We start from the raw sequence: 22702 nt of genomic DNA on the forward strand, positions 1-22702 counted from the left end.
TGAGCATATCAGTGAACACCCCTGACCACTCGTCTTTGTAAACAAAAGTTTAATGCATTCTAGGAAGGATTGTTCCAGTGCACCTATACAGCCATTGTAGAGATGGGAGGTGATACAGCAAACACCCGAAAATTCTCGCGCCAGCATCATATGTCCAAATTTCAATCAAAACCGTTCTATTTCATCATAAACAATCTGAAAACAGGGCTTTAAGTGTAAAATACTAAACTTGTCCTTTAAACAGATCAGGTGTATGTTGCGTTGTTTGTCCCAAAATAAATGTATTCAATTTCACATTAATATGCGTTTATATTTATTTATTTATTTATTTTGGTTTCCCCAGCTCTTTATCCACCGTTTAAACCAGACGATGATCCTCTTCGGAGGACGGGTCGGCTGTTTGGTGGGGTGATCCGAGATGCACGGCGCCGCTACCCCAAATACATCAGCGATTTTAAAGATGCCCTAAATCCACAATGCATGGCTGCAGTCATATTTATTTACTTCGCTGCCCTTTCTCCTGCCGTCACCTTTGGAGGACTGTTGGGTTAGTCAGAGTTGTTTATTAGTGTTTAAAGCACTATTTGTTGTTGTTAAATTTGTTATAATATGGGAAATATTATTGTTTTGTTGTTGCTCAGGGGATTTGATTTGTTGAGTTCCCAGTTGTGTTTCATTTCATCAAGCTCAAACATCAAGTCTCAGATGTTTCAGATTGAATAATGCATGAATATTGTTAAAAACATTAGGATTGTTTATAAATGTCGATTATTTCGCTAACATAAATTTGCTGAGTAGTGTTCATGTAGCTCAATTGGTAGATAATTGTGTTAGCAACGCCAGTGATGTAGGTTTGATTCCCAGGGAACACAAACACTGGTTAAAAAGGTATAACTTAAAGGGACACTCCACTTTTTTTGATAATATGCTCATTTTCCAGCTTCCCTAGAGTTAAACATTTGATTTTCACCGTTTTGAAATCCATTCAGCCGATCTCTAGGTCTGGCGGTACCACTTTTAGCATAGCTTAGCATAATCCATTGAATCTGATTAGACCATTAGCATCGCGCTCAAAAATAGTTTGATATTTTTCCTATTTAAAACTTGACTCTTCTGTAGTTACATCGTGTACTAAGACCGATTACGAAAATTAAAAGTTGCTATTTTCTAGGCTGATATGGCTAGGAACTATAGTCAAGGAGCAGGCGTAGTGATATTATGCACTACCTGAAAATAGTCCCCTTGGTTACATTCAATAGCAGGGGACTATTTTCAGGGGCTGCGTAATATCATTGCGCCTGCTGCAGCCATGTTACGGCAGCAAAGTCCCTGATTACTACGCCAGAATGAGAGCACAGTAGCCATATCTGTCTAGGAAATTGCAACTCTCAATTTTCCGTCTGTCTTAGTACACGATGTAACTACAGAGAAGTCCATTTTTAAAAAGGAAAAATATGGAAACTCTTTAGTTATTTTTTAGCGCAATGCTAATGGTCTAATCAGATTCAATGGATTGTGCTAAGCTATGCTAAAAGTGGTAGTGCCAGACCCGGAGATCAGCTGAATGGATTTCAAAACGGTAAAAATCAAATGTTTAACTCTAGATGTACAGTTTGTAACAATGTTGAGATTCCCAGGAGAAACATCGTGAGCAAAAGTTTCCATTTGTTCTCCTTTTAATCTCATTGCTGTCTATTGGAGGTTTTTCAACGGTGATGTATCTTATGGGGTTTTCCTCATCCACAGGTGAGAAGACAGGTGGCTTGATAGGTGTATCAGAGCTGATTATTGCCACTGCCATGCAGGGAATGTTGTTCTGCCTGCTTGGGGCTCAACCTCTTCTGGTGGTGGGCTTTTCTGGACCCCTTCTAGTGTTTGAAGAGTCTTTCTTTTCGGTAAGTATTTCTCAAATTAGTTTTTGCATTTGTTTCATTTTGATAACCTGGATGAAATAAGCCATGAATCAATGTACTTGCAGTTCTGCAGGGCCAGTGAACTAGAGTATTTGACAGGCCGCGTGTGGATCGGATTCTGGTTGATCGTCATTGTGGTTCTCACGGTGGCCTTTGAAGGAAGCTTCCTGGTGAAATTTGTGACACGCTTCACCCAAGAGATCTTCTCCATCCTCATCTCTCTTATCTTCATATACGAGACCTTCTTTAAGCTGGGCAAAGTACGGATATCTCTTAGGTTTACAATGATCTCAGTTTGCAGATGTTCAGATTTTCTGACTGTGTTGTCTGTTTTGCAGATCTTCATGGATCATCCGCTCCAGAGCTGCTATGGTAAAGAAGAAAATGACACTGCTTTACTCAACAACACCACTGGATCTCCTGTTGTCACTAAAACTCTAAACCAGCCGAACACAGCTCTTCTTTCTCTGGTGCTAATGTCAGGAACTTTCTTCATTGCCTTCTATTTGCGGAAATTCAAAAACAGTGCTTTCTTCCCTGGAAGGGTAAGCCAGCATTAACTTTTTCCTGCATATAACATACAGTATTATGGAAATTGATCAATTTGACCCTGCCTGTTCAAATCCAGCTAAAGTCATTTTTTGTGATTTACATAAAAACCTCCCATAATGTAAAGAACGTTCTGTGAAATTATAAGCTAGATATCTTTAATATTGACTGAGTAAGGCCATGTCAAAGATTGAAATCAAACGTTGATGCACCTTTAAATTGGATTACGAGACTTTACTCTGGATTTCAAAGGTAGGGTCACAAATGATGTTTCAATAAACAACTTTCTGAGTGATTTCTACATTATTGACCATAATAAAATGATGTCTTATATGTGGCACAGCTCCGAAGGGTGATTGGAGATTTCGGCGTTCCTATTGCAATTTGCATCATGGTTCTGATGGACCACAGCATAAAGGACACTTATACCCAGGTGAGACATAAAAAACTGTTAGGGGGGCAACTGCCCATTTATCTAGATAGGGTATGCTACACAAACTTAATAAAAGGTCTCATGTCTTTATTTCGGTGTGTACCGTATTTTCCGGACTATAAGTCACACTTTTTTCATAGTTTGGCTGGTCCTGCGACTTATAGTGAGGTGCAACTTGTAAGTCAGTATGAAATAATTTTGACATATATGAACCAAAAGACAACATTACCGTCTACAGCCGCGAGAGTCCGCTATATGATGCTCCTGTATTTATGTAATTCAATGGATTCAAAGATGTGGAATGACGAGCCTGTGAACTTGATGTACGTTGGCTTGTTCTGTTTATTTAGCCTATTCAGCCTTCCAGGTATGTTCAGTATGCTATTGTGCATCGTGTAAATAACTGATAATGTTACGTTAATGTACGGGCACCTATTCAGCCTGCTGTTCTGTCTGCTATTGTTTAGTTGAATAACTTGCCTTTCCAGATTAAATGTCTGTTTTTCGGCTTGGGATTTTGTGAAATAATTTTCTAAATAAATGCGACGTATAGTCCACTGTGACTTATATGTTTTTTTGTCTTCATTACGCATTTTTGATTAATGCGACTTATACTACGGAGCAACTTATAGTCCATAAAATACGGTAGTTTACTTTCTGTACCAATTTAATACACTGTATATTAATAGGAGTTTGACTTGCCAGACATTTTAGTGTTGTTTGGATATGACCAGACTTTCAGGGTAGAGACACACCAAATTGATGCCAATAATGTAGTGTAGACTGTAAGGTCGGCTTACGTTGCCTGCATTGAACAAATGGACGGCGGCCTATTATTATTTTGGGCCTTTGTGAGATGAGATAACTTTCCGTACCTTGCTTGCTTCGTCACTTTTACAAAAATTTGTAATTTAAGTAATTAAGTTAGCACCAAATCCAAGTTGTCCAGGGTTGTGTCCTATAGCTTGTCCACAAATTTCAAGCACCTGTACAGTCCGCTTTATGACACATGTTACAATGGGCAATGTTATATTGATAAAATATTCAGCAGTGGCGGCCAGTGACTTCTTTTTTCGAGGGCGCACGATGCAAAGTTCATCACAACATGTATGTAGCCCGTCATGTGTGCGATTCGTCATTTCAAAATATGTGTTCTGCGCGTCGAGTGATCCTGTGTGCATCACGTGTCTTGTCAAAATAAGTGCCTGCTGCAGACGCGTCTAAAGGGTTTATGATTTTAAGAAAATGCTTGCGTTTGTCAGATACTCATAATCTCATGAGTAATCAGAGTTTACTGTTAAGGGAGTGTCTTGTGTGTATTTTGTGAACGTGAGCTTCTCTTTTATCATAAACGGTTTTGACACGTGTGCAGCAGGCACTTATTTTGACAAAACACGTGATGCACATGACGCAACAAACACATATTTTGAAAACGCAAGCAACACACATGACCCTCCAAACACATATTTTGAGTCATGAGCCGCCACTTATATTCAGTACTTAAAGGAACAGTATGTAGGATTGTGGCCAAAACTGGTACTGCAATCACAAAACTTGTGGCTAAAACCGGTAATGCATTCTCACAACTGGTGGCCAATACACAACATGACAACATAAACATCAGTTGAGGGCTGCAAGTCCACTTTTTAAATGACAATATCTTGGCCAGACCACTGTTGTGAGTGATATAAGTATTTGAAATGAAAATGATTTCTTAATGTCTAGTGACATATCAGGGCCATTTTATGATTAATTGATATCAATTTCTTACATACTGTTCCTTTAAGTTTCACATTTTAGATTCAGGGAAACTTTAATGTGAAATTGTATTAAATGTCACTTACAATTGAGTACCATGGTATTACCATGTGTTTAATCTGGAGTACAGTGATTTGAACTTCCTGTATTTCTTTGCTATATAGAAACTAAGTGTGCCTGATGGCTTCTCCGTGACCAGCCCAGACAAACGTGGCTGGATTATAAACCCACTGGGCTCGGATGGTCAATTCCCCATCTGGATGATGGCTGCCAGCATCCTACCCGCCCTGCTGGTCTACATCCTTATTTTCATGGAAACTCAGATCACCACGTTAGTCACACCTTCCTCTTCCTCACATTAAATTAAGGTGTCTCATCTTACCCATCAGCCACATTTGTATGCATTTTGTTTTCTTTACAGTCTTATTGTGAGTAAGAAGGAAAGGATGCTGGTCAAAGGTTCAGGATTTCATTTGGACCTGTTGATCATCGTGGCAGCAGGTGGGATTTCAGCATTGTTTGGACTTCCGTGGCTGACCGGTGCTACTGTGCGCTCTGTGACCCATGCAAACAGCCTTACAGTGATGAGCAAAGCTGTCGCACCTGGTGACAAACCACGCATACAGGAAGTGAAAGAGCAGAGGATCACAGGATTTCTGGTGGCTCTGTTTGTAGGTGAGTAGTTATGTTCACAAATAATCATTTTTAACAGTCAAACATGAAGTTGGTTTTACTAAAAGCTTTGAAACTTATAAACCCCTGCAGGCCTTTCCATCGTGATTGGAGACCTTTTGCGGCAAATTCCTATTGCTGTGCTGTTCGGCATATTCCTCTATATGGGCATAATGTCTTTAAATGGGATGCAGCTTACAGAACGAATGATGCTACTATTTATGCCCACTAAATATCACCCCGAACACACATATGTCCGCAAGGTTTGTCTTCTACTTCATTTACAACATTCTTAAATCAATACTTAGGTCTAAAAGAAGTCCCATATTAACATACATCTAAATGTCAGTGAGCTTTAACCTTTGACCTGTCTATTTCAGGTGCAAACTTTGCGCATGCACCTGTTCACATGCTTTCAGCTGGTGTGTCTTGCTGTGCTGTGGACTGTGATGTCGACCGCGGCGTCATTAGCCTTCCCATTTGTCCTTGTCCTTACTGTGCCATTCAGGAGATTCGTGCTGGCTCGGATATTTACTCCTCGTGAGATACAATATGTAAGTGCTTCTTTGGTGGGCCTTGAAATAAAATGTGACAAAACCTCTGAAAAATACGGCTATTATGGCACTAAAATTATAATTAAATGTTTTTTGTTTATTCTGAGTTTTAAGGGAGTGTGGGGGCAAAGGGATGCAGAAACTTGTGCAGAAAAATGTCCTTCTTGGCTAAAATATTGCAGTCTTGTTCTCAGAACTAACTTGAAGTCTTTAGGTTCTTATTTTGCCTTTGACATTGTTTATTGTGTCTGTGCGACAGCTTGATGCAGATGAGACAGAGCCAACGTTTGATGAGAAGGAAGGCCAGGATGAATATTCAGAGATGCAAATGCCAGTATGACCTCATTCCTCTCCCTTCCCTACCTGGACTGGCTTGATTTGTGCTGCCTTTTATCTATTTTTATCTAAGTTGTGTCCAGGGGAGTTTTTTCTTCATTTTATTGTTTTTGCTTACATGGTGGAGAAATTATATTTATAAATGTTAAAGTGTTAAATAGTTGCTTGAATGTCACTTGCATCTGTTGCATCAAATACCTGTCTTTATATCATCTGCACTATTATAATTTTTTCGTATATTTATTAGAGTTGTTTTTGTGCCGTGTATGCGTTGTGGAGAGACGAAAATGAATGTACAATCCCCAGTCAGTTCAAAAAATGATACAGGAAGCACTTTAAGGGAAATGAATCATTTTCTACTGCTTATTAATACATTTACTCCATTGCAAGGTGATATAACATTTAGAAATTAAAAATAGTGTACAGAATTAAATGAATGCAAATATATATGTTTGATATTTTTGTAACTAAAAATAATAATAATACACAGCTTCATACTATATTCAGTTTGTTAGAAACATCTAGGTATTGCCACTAAATAACAATACAATGGGTGCATTTAGCAGTTTATCTGGAAGAAAATATGTTGTTGGGTTCTGATTAGTTAAGAATATGTATTGTGTCTTTTGGAAATTGTCGATCATAGCTTTGCTGAAATAATATTTTTGTCTCAAGAGCACCAAAGTTGCCTATATGTGTTTATAACACTAAACAGATCAGACATAGTTTTCATAGCTACCGATACAAAAATGATCATTTATGTTTTACTGTTTGTATGATTTATGTCTAAAGGTGTATAAAATGTTTATCTAGTTCAAAAGGATTAGTTTTATTCATATGATTTAAATATAACCTGACCACACTTGTGAAATGAAAAACACTTGTTGTTCAATACACTACGTTTATTTTTATAAAGCACATTTTCTGAACATTTCACAAATGAAAGCAAGAAATTATGAATGAGTGTTGATCTGGTATAATATTGTAATCCATTTGCTTAAATGTGCAAGTCTTATGTACATTCCAAATGATTTTAAGAATAATTATTTTTATAAAGATAGGGACTTAAATACATCTTATAGTTATTAATGAATCAGTTATATGTGTGCTTGCTAAAACTGACAAGGAGTTACAATAAGTTCAGATTGCGGTGCCTTTTTTTTAAATACAGTGTTGCTTTCATTGCATAGTATATAAAAGTAAAAAAGTGACCTTGTTTAAGCACTAAAGAGAAAATGTATTCAAGAACAAATTTTGTGATTAATATATTATTGAATGTTAATGATGTGTGCATATATTCATCTATGTAAATATTTCAAAAGCAGGCCCAATAAAAGAACATAATTGATTTTACATTACACGCTATCTTTCATTTTTTCATTACACTGACAAATTTCAAGTTATCTAAACTAACTGTACCCCATCATATAGTCATTTGTACTAGATATGAACCATAAAACCAATATTAAAATCTTTATGAATTTAGAGAGATATGTATCTCTCTCAGGGGTTTTTCTCCTCCTAGGAATTTTCCCCCTGGACTAGCCAGGAGGGTTTTTTTCCTAGTGTTTTTTCATCCCCTGGAGTGTCTGTCACCATTGGCTTAACTTAATACTTTACTGTATATGTTACATTATTACTATGCTCGCTTTTCTATGCTTTTTCCTACATCTATTAATGTAAAGCTGCTTTGAAACAATTAACAATTGTGAAAAACACTATATAAATAAAATTGAATTGAATGAATTTTGGCAATTGGATAATCTGGTGTTATGCTGCCATCTCATGGCTACTCAATAATAATAGCAACAACATTGACAACTTATAAGCCATTTAGTTCACACAAAAATGAAAATTTTGTCGTCATTTACTCACACAAAGGAAGATATTTTGAGAAATGTTTGTAACCAAACAAAATTTACTTCCATAGCAATCTTTTATCCTACTATGGAAGTCGATGAGGTCCACAAATGATTTGGTTACAAACATTTCTCAAAATATCTTTCTTCGTGTTCATCTCAACCAAAGAAGATTTGTAACAACATGAGAGTGAGTAAATGATGACAGAATTTTCATCCTTGGGTGAACTGTCCCCCTAAGAGTGCATGACCCATATCTGAACTATAATATGAGTGAAACAAATATAAACACTAGGTAAAGCACAATCATATATTATTATTTTAATTATGATTATCAGCATGGTATGTTACAATCATATATTTTAGGCATATAGTAGGACAGAGGCGCAAAACAAGACTTCTTATATCATGCAAAACTGTACTGTATAATTTCTCATATATCTTGAGTTTCTGTGTAGTGTCACCTTCATGGTGTGTGAAATGAATGAAGCATCTCTCTCAGTTTGGTCAGAATGAAGGGGGTTGAGTCAGTGAGTCTGTCTCCTCCTTTCCCTGTGCCATTGGTCAGTTTCACATAAAGAAATCTCTCACAACGTGACGATTGTGTACAATCAGAAAGCGTGAGAGTCAATGGAGCGCTGACTCACTGATAGTGATAGTAGTTTAAAATGCTGGGGACTTCAAGCACAAGCAGTATGCATGGTTCATATCAACACATCAGTGTAACGTCAAACAGCACGATGGAGCCAAACGCAGCTGTTTTGGGGCATAGGCGAGATTTTGGAGCCCAGAGGCCGCTGTAGTCTCGGCGGTAGCACAAATGAGCTTTAATCGCCTTAGCACTTCAACTATACTGAAGGGTTTGGCTGAAAGTCCTACACGACTTTTTTAAATGCTCAACCATAAAATACACAGTTTAGTAGGAATTACAATCATATATTTACGTAGTTTCTTATTTTTACCTTCATAGTGGTAAAAAACGAAATTTCTGCTTAGGTCCAAGTAAGTTTGACAGTGCCAATTCAAAATGTTTTAAAGTAAAAATAAAATAAAATAATGCTAATCAAAAATTTATATTTATCTTTATAGTTATTTAAGTTTAAGCCTCCGCCTTTGTCTCCTTTTTTCTCGCATGTTTTCCCTCGGAGTTCCTCCCCCTGCGGCGCTGGGCGGAGTTTCATACCGAACCAGACGCTCCTTTTGTCGGATTCGTTTCGACCTGACTCCCCGGGGTTTACGGCTAAAAAACAGATACTTAAATACAATACATTCGCTTAACACGAGCACATCGCAAATCTATAGGAACATCCGTGACTGGATTTTGAAAAAGGTGAGTCAATTGATGATTTTTGGACCCGTTTCGAGCGATTTTCAAATTGCTCGTCCCCGAGTCTTTGTAACATTCATGGCGGCTCTGCAGTGAGGGCTCTGGGGCGAGGGAAGGCACAACCGTCCGCTCATACCTCTGTTTTTAATTCGGATTCAGCTAGACACGATGTGCTTTTACTTAAATTTGACATGTGAGTGAAATTAGACATTTAAGCATGTATATTTATGTCAGAATTCATTTAAAGCGATATAATTCATTTTTTGGATTTTCCATACTCCTTGCAAAATTGTCCAATTATGCACGTCGCTACATTGTAGTGTATATAAGATGGCATTAAAGATATTGTTGACATGTATAGATTAAGATATCAGTTTTCATATTTTAGTGGTGTAAGCAATATTTGGCGTACTTTCGCCAATAGCTCGCGCACTAGCTTAGGCATTCGTGCCAGCGGAAGCTGCGTGGTGACTCCTGCCGGAATAAAGACGCCATTACTGGGCTCTGAGCAGAGTAACGGTCGGTGCGTTACAGAAAACTTGTTTTTATGCGCAATAAATAGATAAGCCAGAGTGGGCTTCACGTGATTTAAGTAGGTATGTGGATACATTGGTATTTAAAGTGATTATTGTAACGCAGTAGACGTTTTAAGTTGACTTTTTTTGTCAAAAGTCTGCCATAAGTAGTTAGCGTATGACTTGTAAAACTAAAGTAAGAGTAATAAAATTGATAATTGTTAATAGATAAAGATTGATGTTGCACAAAAAATGGATTTTTGCGTTTTCCGTTTATTTTTTACTCGGGTGACCTTGTGCGCGGGCGGGTACGACACCGTACCGAGAAGCCCGTGCCTTGTGCGGGCGCGTTGCTACGCCACGGCGCGAGAGGGACGCGAGCACGCGGCTTTCCAAGAGCAGCAGATACTGATGCAATTGTTGGCTTATTGAAATAAATACATTTCGCAAAAAATACTCGATTGATACTACATAAATACTTATAAGCAAGTGTTTACTTATACATGTCCCGATTACATTTTAAAGTTTTTAAAAAACGAAAGAACAGTAATGTTTTTATTATCCATGAAGTACTCGCCTATAAAAGTGCAGTGCTGTTAGCATGAATACACTGAGCAGTAGAGGAGCCGCAAAGGCTGACATGACAGAAGACCCGGCGAGGTTTCCGTAAGCACAAATGTTCGTCTGCGGCGGTCCTTTCCTCCTTATCCCGCTGCCGATGCTTTCCCAAAGTCTTTCTGTCCTTCCTTCCAGAGCTGACCATCTTCGTGTACTTACTCCTGCATCAGATGGTGCGACGTCGAATAAATCGACAGCTAGATTTAGTTATAAGGCTTAGTTATAAATAAGTAACGACCATTTAGGTTTATCGTCCTGTTTACGGTTTCGTTACGTCGTCCGCCGATGAACTGGTATGACCACGGCGCGATGATGATGTCTCTGCCGAGGTGCACTGGAGGCGGGGCGTGGACACATTCACCTCTGGGTGGCACTGAATTATGAGATCCATACTGCGTTTCTATCATAATCAGACGATCATTCATACAAAAATCAATCAATAATTTATTTATAAGCTCCAAAATTATTTATATTTAGAGTTAATATGCTGCGTATCCAAATCAGTTCGTCAGTAACGCTGGATCGTATTGGTTCTTGTGTGTCTCGTGACTAGTTGTCATATGAGTGTTTGCATAAAATAATTCAAGTCATGTACCTTTGTGATAACATGACGGTGAGTAAAATGAGAGAAATGTTAAATTTAGGTAAACTGTTTTTTTAACATCCTAAATGATCTCTCCATGCAGCCACTTGGCCACGAGGCGTCAAGTTGGAGTTTACCCAACTGTCATCATGAATGGCAGCACCAGCGTGTCTGGCACCCAGACTGTACGAATCAAAACTGAACCGGGTAAGGTCACGTGTTGCTGATGGTGAATTTCTTTGCACATCCACAAACACATACAACAGTTTTTCTTGGGCACTGTTGGGACAGCTTTTGTTTTGCCCATATGCAAAAATAATCTTCACTGCATCCAAACTAATTCTGCTTGCTTTGTGTGTTAGTTGTAGATACATGGAGCAAAGAGGAATGTCTGACACTGTTGGAGAGGATTCGCAGTCAGCTACCCGATGGAGATGCTATGAAATATAAAACCACAGAGTCTCATTTTGACTGGGAGAAGGTGGGCTTTGGGGCTTTCAGTGGAGACATGTGTAAGCAAAAATGGCAGAAGGTTTCAACAGAGGTGAGCCTAATAGAAACACTTCATAATATGGTTAAAAAATGGTGTTTAGTGGCTTTATATCTTATGTTAAAGCCTTGTTTTAATAGGAAATTTAGCTTTAAGACAAGTTGGAGCACCAGATGTTGGCTTTGCACTGTAGGGTCATATCCTAAGATTAAGATTGCGCCTATTTTAAGTAAATGTTAGGACTGTTCTGATGCAATTGTTTCCTTGGCAGGTCCGTAAATACAGAACAATGACGGAGATTATTGTTGATGCAATCGAATTCGTGAAGAACCCTTATAAGGGTAAAAAATTAAAGGTATGATTGCAAAATTTTAAAATCTAGGTTGTTTTGCAAGTTGTTTAGTGTCATGGTGTTTAAACATTTACCTAATTAATTTATACATTTATTTATTATTCATTTTAGACACACCCAGACTTCCCAAAGAAACCTCTCACGCCATACTTTCGCTTCTTCATGGAGAAGCGTGCCAAATATGCAAAAATACACCCTGAGATGAGCAACTTGGATCTCACCAAGATTCTGTCCAAAAAATACAAAGAACTGCCTGAAAAGAAAAAGGTAAGTGTGTTTGTCAATGGTGTGCTGTTTAATGTAATCTCAAACTTAAATATTTGTACTTTTTACATAGATGTAAATAGGGGTGGTTTCAATGAAGGGCTTATTAATATTGTTGACATATTGAATTTGTACTGTTTCTCTGTCAGCTCAAGTACATTCAGGAGTTTCAGAAAGAGAAGGAGTCTTTTGAGAAGAACATGGCGAGATTTAAGTTAGTATTTACTCTCCTTTTCTCAAAATTATCTAACACAAGAGTCGTTTTCTTTATTGATGTGAAGCTTCTATTATTGTTAGGGAGGACCATCCAGATTTAATAGAGGAAAGGAAAAAGTCAGACCTCCCAGAGAAACCCAAGACCCCTCAGCAGCTGTGGTACAACCATGAGAAGAAGACCTACATGAAAGTTCACCCAGAGGTAAAAGAGTTCAGAAAGGAAAAAGTTTATATAGTTTAAAAAATAAAACTATAGTTAGGTAATATACTGTAGTTTCACACAGGCGTGTAGTGTTTCTTTACAAAGTAGCACTGCCACCTACTGGCCTGGCACGCATAATACAGCGTTTATGGTCATTACATGCAGATTTTTTTTTTTTTTTTGACAGCGCCGTGTGTATGTAAATTTTTTTCAAACAAATAAAAGACATGGTTGTCGTGTAACTGTAGCCTAAACCTTAGTTTGTGTGAGTGAATTTACTCTTTCATGTTGAATGCTTGTAGGTTAGTCAGAAGGAGCTGAAGGAAGCATTACGCAGACAGTGGTCCCAGCTCCCGGACAAAAAGAGGCTGAAATGGATCAGCAAAGCTCTTGAACTACAGAAACACTATGAGGTATTGCTTCATTCTAACTCTGTCTAAGGTAATGAAGCCTTTGATTGGACTAAAAAAGGACATTTTAAGATTTAGCCTATTGCTTCATCATACAGGACAGCATGAGAGTGTATTTTGAAGCTCATCCAGAAGCAAACTCAGACGAACATGTTAAGTCTGTCCTGACCAAGGCTGAACGACAACTCAAAGACAAGTTTGATGGCCGGCCAACCAAACCACCACCGTAAGTAACATTTCTTTCTTTTAGGAATGTATGCATCTATTAATTTAGCTGTTCCGTGGAGCTTACATATAGCCATACCTCAATAATAGTAGTACCTCAATCATTGAATGCTACAGGTTAAATGGTATCTTTCCGTATTGAAAACGATTTCTCTTGTCCGTAGAGTTGCAGTACTTGAAGTGTTTTTAGGTGTATTATTATTTATGGTTAAACCACAGGGATGTTGAATGCTCCATTCTGGTCCTGACTAGGGCTGTCACAATTATAACATTTAGCTGACGGTTATGATGATTAATTGCCTGTTTTGGGGCTTTGACGATTATGACGATTAAAGGTGCAGTGTGTACATTTTAGCGGCATCTAGTGGTGAGGTTGCGAATTGCAACCAATGGTGTAGTCCACTGCCCAACCCCTTACTTTTGAAACACATAGAGAAGCTACGTTAGCCACCACCGGACAAACATCTCATCATCGGAGACAACTTAGGAAAAAAATTGTCCTTTAAGGGCTTCTTTAGAAAAATTGCAGCACAAAATGGCGTCTTCCATGTAAGGAGACCCTCGGTGTATGTAGATAAAAAGGTCTCGTTCTAAGATAATAAACACATAACGGTTCATTATGAAAGGTCTTTATACACCCCTGATAATATAGTTTTGTATATTATTTTGCATTTCTGTCAAAAGATCCTTCTAAAAATTACACACTGCACCTTTAATTGTCTGTTTTATTGCTTTGACACTTAATTCTCATACATTTTTATTCATTTGTTCATGAAATAATTTTCACACATTGTTGTGATTATTTAAATTAAATGTTTTGCAAGATTATCTGGCAGTAAATATTAATACACATAACACATTTAAAAGTAATCTGATACTGTCTCGTTTATTCAGGCACTGTAGCTCCCCCTTGTGTTTTTTAGAGAGATGTGCAATCATTGTGGTGATCTGAAATTATCGCAATGAGGTCAAACAATCGCGATGAGACGATTATTTAATCATTGTGACAGCCCTAGTCCTGACCTGCTTGTTCGGTTTTGTTTGTTTTTCCTGATCAAAACTTAAACAAATTAATAAATAAATATTAAAGAAAAAAATGAATATATAATTATTAATAGGCCAACTTGTTCACATTGTTGCAATTACTGCAAACACAAGTGCAATCACCTTGCATCAAAAGCAACATGCATCGTCTCTCTCTCTCGCTGTAAAAAGATGTTTTGGAATTAGCAACAGAGGCTTTAGATATAAGGATACATTAGAAAACCTGTCGAATGTCTTAAAATTAAACATATGAATATTGTCTTATGGTGTGGTAACCGTGATATAAGCGGAATTATTGAATCTGGTTCTTTTAATTATTTGGAAATAATGCACACCCACTGTGTTACTACCTAGGGCGTGCATTATTTTGTATTAATTCAACAGCCTGTCGTCAATTATTCCTTACTTATTTTTGTGCAGGAACGGTTATTCTCTTTACTGTGCTGAGCTAATGGTGAACATGAAGGATGTGCCAAGTACAGAGCGAATGGTTTTGTGCAGTAAACAGTGGAAGATGATGACCCAGAAAGAGAAGGACATGTTCCAGAAACGATGTGAACAGGTTTGTCCGTCCATCGGATCTAAAAGTAATAAATAATAATGATTAAACTTAGCAATGTGCGATAGTGGGGATTAAAGGCCGATATATCGGTGAATCCCTAATTTAAATGTTTCTGTGGTTTTCATCCCATACGGCAAAAAAAAATATTTTTAGATATAATTTTAAATATATTTTAAAATATAGAAAAATTGGAAAAAATATATATATACACAAAATGTATTTTCACCAATATATTTTTTGGCCATTTTTGTATATTTTGAAATATCTTTTAAAAATAAATATATTTTAAAGCATTTATATTAACATCGCATGGAAGAAAAAACAGTTTGAAAAGGTTAAAATTAAATTTAAACTGCTTAAAAGCAAAATAAACATTTTGTACATACTTACACATTTCATACTTTATACATTTTATAAAAACGTATATTTTGGCCAGGAAAAATATTTTTTTTTGCCGAATGAGTTGTAAAATTAGAAAAAGTTGCCCCTAAAATACATTTCGAAATTTATGTTAAAGGTATTGCGGAGGATTTTCTTTTTCCGGGTGGATCATCAAGACTATTGGTCCTCCTAGTTGTCAATCAAGGGTGTTGTGCAATTGCATTTTTTAAAAAAGTGGAGAAGGCGGTTATTTTCAAAAATTCGAGAAAATCCTCCGCTATACCTTTAATATATGAAGGTTAAAACTAAATATATTTTCAAATTAAAAAATCTATTTAATTAAACTTTACTTTCTATAAAAAATTATTTGGCATATATTTTAAACATGTTTTTGGCCAAATAATTTTTTTTTGCGGTATGGGATTACTAAACACATTTTTAACATGTATGCTGATTTATGTATAACTGAAAGACAAAATGTTTTTCTGTGTCATTAGAAAAAGAAACAGTATGAGATTGACCTTCAAAGATTTATTGAGGTAAGGGCCCTTCGATATATGTCCCTCCCAGACTTGAGTATGTCAAGCCGTTTCGCCAGGAGTTAAAGACAACGTTGCAGACAACTCTTGCCTCAATTTCTGTCTCTCTGCAGAGTCTTCCAGAAGAGGAGAGGGACCGTGTGTTATCGGAGGAGAAGCTAGGACACACCAGGCTAAACATAGGGGGTGCCGGCAGCCCCCTGAGGGCTAAGTCCCCATCTGTGAAGGTGGGACGGTTGCAAGATTTCCATGTATGCATGCTGTTTATCTTTCGAGCTATGTCTAAATCAGAGTTTTGGTGTGTTGTAGGATCGGTGTCGTGACCCTGAGCTAGATCAATGGGTGCATCAATCCCCCAAAGAAAAGCGAGACAATAAGAAGAAAACACGGCTTCCTGAAACTCCCAAGACTCCGGAGGAGATGTGGCAACAGAGTGTTATAGGAGACTATCTAGCTAAATACAGGGTAAGAGTAACATGTGTTTACTTTTCTTTACCATACAATGTAAGCATATGGTGACCAAACAGGACAATAAATATGGATTACAACCTCTTGAAGCTTAAAGGGATAGTTCACAGAAAAATGAAAATTACCCCATGATTTACTCACCCTCAAGCTATCTGAGATACATATGATATGACCATTTACTTTCAGATGAACACAATCAAAGTTATATTAGAAAATATTCTGGCTCTTCCAAGCTTTGTAATTGTAGTAAACAGGGCCAGACATTTTTAGCCCAAAAAGTACATCAATTCTTCACAGAGGTATTCCACACAGGACACGACTCAAGTGGGTTAACAAAGGCCTTCTAAGGTTAATCAAAGCTTTTTTTTTAAGGAAAAAATACTTAAAACTTTATAAATCTGCTTCCTGTCCAATGCGAATTCACCGGAGAGTATCAGCGTAGGACGTAGAGTACGATCTTTAAATATGGAAATTTTTCATACTAATTGAATCTATTGCCCTCATGCGCTTTATATTAACTCGGGTTATCTTGTCAATTAAGAAAAAACGCTTCCCTGCCAATTACGAGTTTTTCCGGCAATCTGTATTTCCGCTATTATCCACCAGGTGGCACTCGTACCCAACTTATAAAACCACAAGTATCCTTTCAGGGCAAACAGTTCAAACTCCATGTATGTTTTGATCATTGTTCCGAATCTGATCTCTATCAATATAGGTTTATATATTTAAAGAAGAACATTTTCTGGAAGGCATTAAACTTTTGTGAAAATCATAAAAAATGCTGGTGTTAGCGACTTTTTTTTTTAAAGGCTGGTGGGGAAAGAGTAAGCCATTAAATATGTTTATTTACGTCACACAAACAAAACAAATTTTAATTCATTTATCTGTTTCTATCCAAAGTGACTTCATAAAAACACAAACAGAATAAGTCATAACGTATATACTCCTTTTCGTTTTAGAATGATCGGAAGAAAGCTCAAAACGCAATGGAGGCCGCTTGGAAGGCCATGGAAAAGAAGGAGAAGATTCCCTGGATCAAGAAGGCTGCTGAGGACCAGAAGCGATACGAGGTTCAGTACCGGACCGTGGTCAGTGACCAGACGTTTTGACCACTGTCTTCTCACCCGTGCTGAAGAAATGTCAAAATGTTGGTCACCCCTCTCATTCCTCCTCTCTAAAGCTGAGGTGGAGGGGTCTGCAACGGATGCACTTGTATCTCAATGTGTCCTTGTGTATGATCGTTTGTAGTATGTTTTTTTTTAGCTAAATTGAAATGAGTACATTAGAGAAACGTTGTTCATTAAAGGGGATATTTTATAAGACTTTTTTAAGATGTAAAATAAATCTTTGGTGTCTCCAGAGTACGTATGTAAAATTTTAGCTCAAAATACCACATAGATAATTTATTATAGTATGTTAAAATTGACACACTGTGGGTGTGTCCTTTAAAATGCAAATGAGTTGGTCTCTACACTAAATGGCAGTCCCGTGTTTGGATAGTGCAGATTAACAGGCGGTATTATCCCCTTCTGACATCACAAGGGGAGCCAAACTTCAATGACCTACTTTTTCACATGCTTGCAGAAAATGGTTTACCCAAACTAAGTTACTGGGTTGATCTTTTTCACATTTTCTAGGTTGATAGAAGCACTGGTGACCCAATTATAGCACTTAAACATGGAAAAAGTCAGATTTTCATGATATGTCCCCTTTAAATGTTTTAAATGTTCATTTTTTTTTATTTCACTAAATATTTTTGCACATTCTCATGAATCTTGATTTTTCGTGACATCTTGTTTGCGTATATATATTGGGTGTAAATATGTAGATTTTGATTGATTAGTCCACTCATTAGTTCAGCAAGATTTGTCCATGTCTTTTGTTTATGATCGAAATAAAGAGGCTCTTTTTTGCTCATTACCCTTCTTGTCTTTGTCCTGCAGAGAGACCTGTTAGAGATGAGAACTGTTCTATCAGGTCAGGGCCAACGAAAACCAAAATTTGATGGAGAACCCAAGAAGCCCCCTGTGTGAGTGTTCCATTTATAGCTTGTTGCTTCCTAAGAAACCTTTTTGCAACAAAATCTAAATTAATCTGAAGTTTGCCATTTCAACCTTAGGAGTGGCTATCAAATGTTCTCTCAGGAACTTCTGACCAATGGCGAGCTGAATCACTTCAGCCTGAAGGAGCGCATGGTGGAGATCGGCAAACGGTGGCAAAAACTTAATCAGATTCATAAGGACAAATATAAGAAACAGGTGGAAGAGCAACAGCTCGAGTATAAAGCCGAACTTGAAGCCTGGGTGAAGGTAAGGCATGCTGTGCTTCGAAACAAATAGACTTTCATGTATGTATTTTTTTTAAACTCATTTAAAATTTTGGCGATTTTGCATTATGCATTTTGCTTTCCATTTTGCTCTTTCCTAGTCACTTTCTCCTCAGGAGCGTGCAGTTTATAAAGAGTTCTCCACTACAGTAAGTTATCGCCTCATATTTCAGATGGTAGCACACGCTCTATAATGCAAAACTCTGCATGTTAGTGGACTAACTTTCACAACATGCATATAGCCGTATATTCTGTATACTGATCCACTTTGCACTGCATGGCAAGATAGTAAAGTTAATGTTACAGCTTTAAGTTATCTAGTTGACTTTGCTTGTAGAGGCTGTTTTTACAGAATATACAGTACTATGCAAAAGTCTTAAGCCACCATGCCAGAATTAGATTTGTTGTTTTTGCAATGTTATAGTGATCATATATAATTGTTTCTCGGTCTCTTTAATATAATACATCCAGAAAATACAGGAAATGTGTATGTAGTATTAAAAACTGTATGAAAATGTAAACTGATGTGTTTTAGGGTAAACTCCCCTTCCACTTGAGCAATAGCAGGAAACTGCAGGATCTCTTAAACCTAAATAAAAATAAATCCTAATTTCTAATGTTAAAGAAATTAGTCTTTTTACTTCATTCTCAAGATGTGTTTCGGGCCAAGAGAGGTCACACTAAACATAGACGATGCCTAAAGAAGACATTAATTTTTTTGTACATATTTCCTGTATTTTCTGTTTGTATCTTAATAAAATAGATTGAAAATAAATATGGATGGACATTAAAACTTCTAAAACAACAAGTCTGGTGGTGGTGGCCTAAGACTTTTGCACAGTACTGTACATTTGTGCCATCACATATGACTTTATTTTTTCTTTTCTTACACATGCATATCTTGGATCAAACTAACCTTAGTTCATATAAGTCTGACTAGAAAATAATTTTGCTAGGACTGCACTATGGGGCTACTAATCATCGCTTTAAGCCTGAACATGTTTTTCTTTGCTGTTCTGTCCTTGCTCCCCCACCCTCCCTTTCTATGCCCTCACAGAAAAGGCGAAGCACAACAAAAGCACAGGGTCCTGGGGCAAAAGTCCGAGTCACCAAGGGGAAGGCGGTAGGTGCCAGATCCACGACGGTGGGTGTCGGGGGGGGCAAGCGTTCCATGGCGTACCGGGGCAAGGTAACGCCCGCTCTCTCTGGGCGACTCACCCACACTGAAACCTCAGTCTCGGCGAAATGCTGTGGACTCTATATAAACGCTTAAATGTTTACCATTACGTATATTAACTATACGTTCACATGTGGGTATACATTATGCAATAATGTGCAAAGTAAAAAGAAGTGCTACTTTGATTTCCAGCAGGAAACATCGGAATCAGATGAAGATGATAAAACGGACACTTCAGACAGTGACGATGAAGATGATGAATCATCTGGCAGCACAGATAGTGATGATGAAGACGATGATGATGAGGTTAATGTTGTAACGACATTATTTTGAATTCTGCATGACAAAGCAGAATTTTTCATTTTAACTATAAATTCGATACGTTGCAGAATGAAGAAGATGATGAAGATGACGAAGACCAATCAGATGCTTCCAGCAGCTCATCAACAGATGACAGTAGTGACTCGGATTCAGATTAACCAATGGCACCCCCTCATAGAGGGGGCTGTGCCGGACACACCCCCTATACAACACCCCTCCTATAAAACAAGAGGAGGGCCAACAGCTGTGAGCTTGCAGCAAACTGGCTCCCTATTTGAACAGGGCAGACTCTCTATTATGACAGACTCAAAAGTCAGTCAGATTTTTTTTCTTTTAAAGGAGCTGTGTTACTTGTGTGGTAATTGCAACAATTTTTATCGCCTTTATATAGGCGTGTTATTAAAATCTGTGTTGACTTGTTTGTTTTTTGTTCTTTTTTATTTTAACTTGAAAATAATTCATTTGATTCAGCTGGTTGAGCTTTTAAACATTTTGAGAACATCAGGGTTGTTCAGAGGTGGTTGTTAGGGGTGAGAGACTTTGAAACGGAGGTGATGGATCCTCCTGTTTATATTTGTTTGACTCGGACAGTTGCTGGGTCTGCAGTATGAGGGCTATACGAGCTGCTCAAGTCTTGTTTGGATCGTTCTGTTGCAGATCCTCCATAATAAATGCACTTTTTTTCTCTTGTACTTATTTGTATATTTTCAGATACTTGAGGAAATTGATATTTACATACTCTTTTACAGGACTTCTAGTATTTGGGTAGGATCACATGCTAAAATGTATGAAATGTTAGGAATTTTCAACCGTTACAGACCCAAATAAACATCAGATTTAACTTATATGTAGCTTTGTAAATGTTATCAATTAAACATCATTAAAAAAAATGTACGGTGTCCTTACAGTGTAATAATACATTAAGTAATAATTATACAACATGTACTTAGGGTTTGGTTTAGTGTGAGTTGCATGTAATTACGCATAATTTACACTTATTACTATAGTAATTACATGTAAAGTGTATCAAAGGCACATGCGTACAATGCGTAACAGATGTGTACTTTTTTGTACTTGTATAGAAACTTTTAGATTTAAAAACAAATCCTGATTCTTTGTTTTGCTGATTTGGAAAACACAATAGAAAATCATAACATGCTTTGAAATTTAAAGGGGACAATTCACAAGACTTTTCTATATGCAAAATAAATCTTTGGTGTCCCCAGAGTATATATGTAAGATATTTTAGCCCAAAGTGCCATATAGATCATTTATTATAACATGTTAAAATTGCCACTTTGTAGATGTGAGCAAAAATGTGCCATTTTAAAATGCAAATGAGCTGATGAAATGCAAACACTGATTGCCATAATGGTGGTTTGTTGAAATTGAAACTCGATTGTGTTGTCAATTATTTTCTCTCTGCACTTAATTGCAGTGTGTGATTGGATAGTGCCGATTAAGGGGCGGTATTATCCCCTTCTGACATCACAAGGGGAGCCAAATTTCAATGAGCTATTTTTCACATGCTTGCAAAGAATGGTTTACTTAAACTAAGTTACTGGGTTGTTCTTTTTCATATTTTCTAGGTTGATAGAAGCACTGGGGACCCAATTATAACACTTAAACATGAAAAAGCAAGATTTTCATGATATGTCCCCTTAAGTATTATGATATGACTAGTATAATTTTTCAAATAGGTTCTGACAGGCAAAAAAATGTAACCAGGTATCTCATCTAATGAAGACGTAGTGTTGTGTTTAATCTTTTAGATAAACCTTAATCCCCAGTTTCACAGAAAAGGCTTGGGCTAGTCCTAGACTAAAATGCAAGTTGAGCTGTCTCACCTAAAAATACCATGCACTTATAGATCTTAAAATATGCCAGTGCCATTGATTTGTCTCAAGATAAAAACAAATAACGTCTTTATCCGAGGCATATTTATAGAAAATGCTTAAACATCTTCATTTACATAATGCCTAGCCCTGACTTTAGCTAAGCCTTGTCTGTAAAACCAAGTCTTTTAGGGTTCTTCATTATAACCGAGTACACTGACACTTTAAAGGGGACATTTCACAAGACTCTTTAACAATGTAAAATAAATCTTTGGTGTCCTCGGAGTACGTATGTGAAGTTTTAGCTTAAAATACACCACAGATAATTTATCATAGCATGTTAAAATTGCCACTTTGTAGGTGTGAGCAAAAATGTGCCATTTTTGGGTATGTCCTTTAAAATGCAAATGACTTGATCTCTGCACTAAATAGCAGTGCGGTGATTGGATAGTGCGGTTTAAGAGGCTGTATTATCCCCTTCTGACATCACAAGGGGAGCAAAATTTCAATCACCTATTCTTTCACATGCTTGCATTGAATGCTTTACCAAAACTAAGTTACTGGGTTGATCTTTTTCACATTTTCTAGGTTGATAGAAGCACTAGCGACCCAATTATAGCACTTAAACATGGAAAAAGTCATGAATTTTCATGACATGTCCTCTTTAACATGAGTTTCCCCTGTAAGCTAAAAGACCACGAGCATTGCTTTCAGTGTCATATCTGTGCACCAAGGTTCTACATCATTTCTGTTGATCAGCATAATGTTGTTTT

The 22702-nt window shown here is 37.2% G+C and overlaps 2 protein-coding genes across 16 annotated transcripts in view; both read left to right on the forward strand.

The window, feature by feature from the left end:
- The window catches only part of slc4a2a (solute carrier family 4 member 2a), a 28419-nt gene extending 20851 nt beyond the window's left edge, over positions 1–7568 (forward strand). For all 8 annotated transcript variants that reach the window (XM_073874518.1, XM_073874509.1, XM_073874519.1 and 5 more), the window contains 10 exons: positions 344–547; positions 1747–1895; positions 1979–2173; positions 2252–2458; positions 2806–2895; positions 4818–4984; positions 5075–5328; positions 5419–5588; positions 5706–5879; positions 6139–7568. In XM_073874518.1, coding sequence (XP_073730619.1) covers positions 344–547; positions 1747–1895; positions 1979–2173; positions 2252–2458; positions 2806–2895; positions 4818–4984; positions 5075–5328; positions 5419–5588; positions 5706–5879; positions 6139–6219 — 1691 coding nt within the window. In that variant the 3' untranslated portion in view covers positions 6220–7568. The remainder of the gene's footprint in view (positions 1–343; positions 548–1746; positions 1896–1978; positions 2174–2251; positions 2459–2805; positions 2896–4817; positions 4985–5074; positions 5329–5418; positions 5589–5705; positions 5880–6138) is intronic.
- Positions 7569–9223: 1655 nt separating this feature from the next.
- ubtfl (upstream binding transcription factor, like) lies at positions 9224–20939 on the forward strand. 8 transcript variants are annotated; one of them, XM_055201889.2, is made up of 20 exons: positions 9224–9404; positions 11221–11324; positions 11480–11661; positions 11879–11962; positions 12071–12226; positions 12373–12437; positions 12521–12641; positions 12944–13054; positions 13150–13277; positions 14741–14882; positions 15761–15802; positions 15916–16029; positions 16112–16267; positions 17230–17358; positions 18214–18299; positions 18390–18579; positions 18698–18745; positions 19654–19785; positions 19969–20079; positions 20163–20939. In XM_055201889.2, the coding sequence occupies exons 2-20, from the start codon at positions 11267–11269 to the stop codon at positions 20250–20252; spliced, it is 2145 nt and encodes a 714-aa protein (XP_055057864.1). In that variant the 5' UTR covers positions 9224–9404; positions 11221–11266; the 3' UTR covers positions 20253–20939. The 8 variants fall into 8 exon arrangements, with proteins under 8 accessions (XP_055057864.1, XP_055057866.1, XP_055057867.1 ...); XM_055201891.2 differs by having other exon boundaries at positions 9225–9404; positions 19654–19719; positions 19966–20079; XM_055201892.2 differs by having other exon boundaries at positions 9225–9404; positions 19654–19719.
- Positions 20940–22702: the final 1763 nt, after the last annotated feature.

This window comes from Misgurnus anguillicaudatus, chromosome 2 (assembly GCF_027580225.2).
Source record: "Misgurnus anguillicaudatus chromosome 2, ASM2758022v2, whole genome shotgun sequence".
In the NCBI taxonomy this organism is placed as follows: Eukaryota; Metazoa; Chordata; class Actinopteri; order Cypriniformes; family Cobitidae; genus Misgurnus; species Misgurnus anguillicaudatus.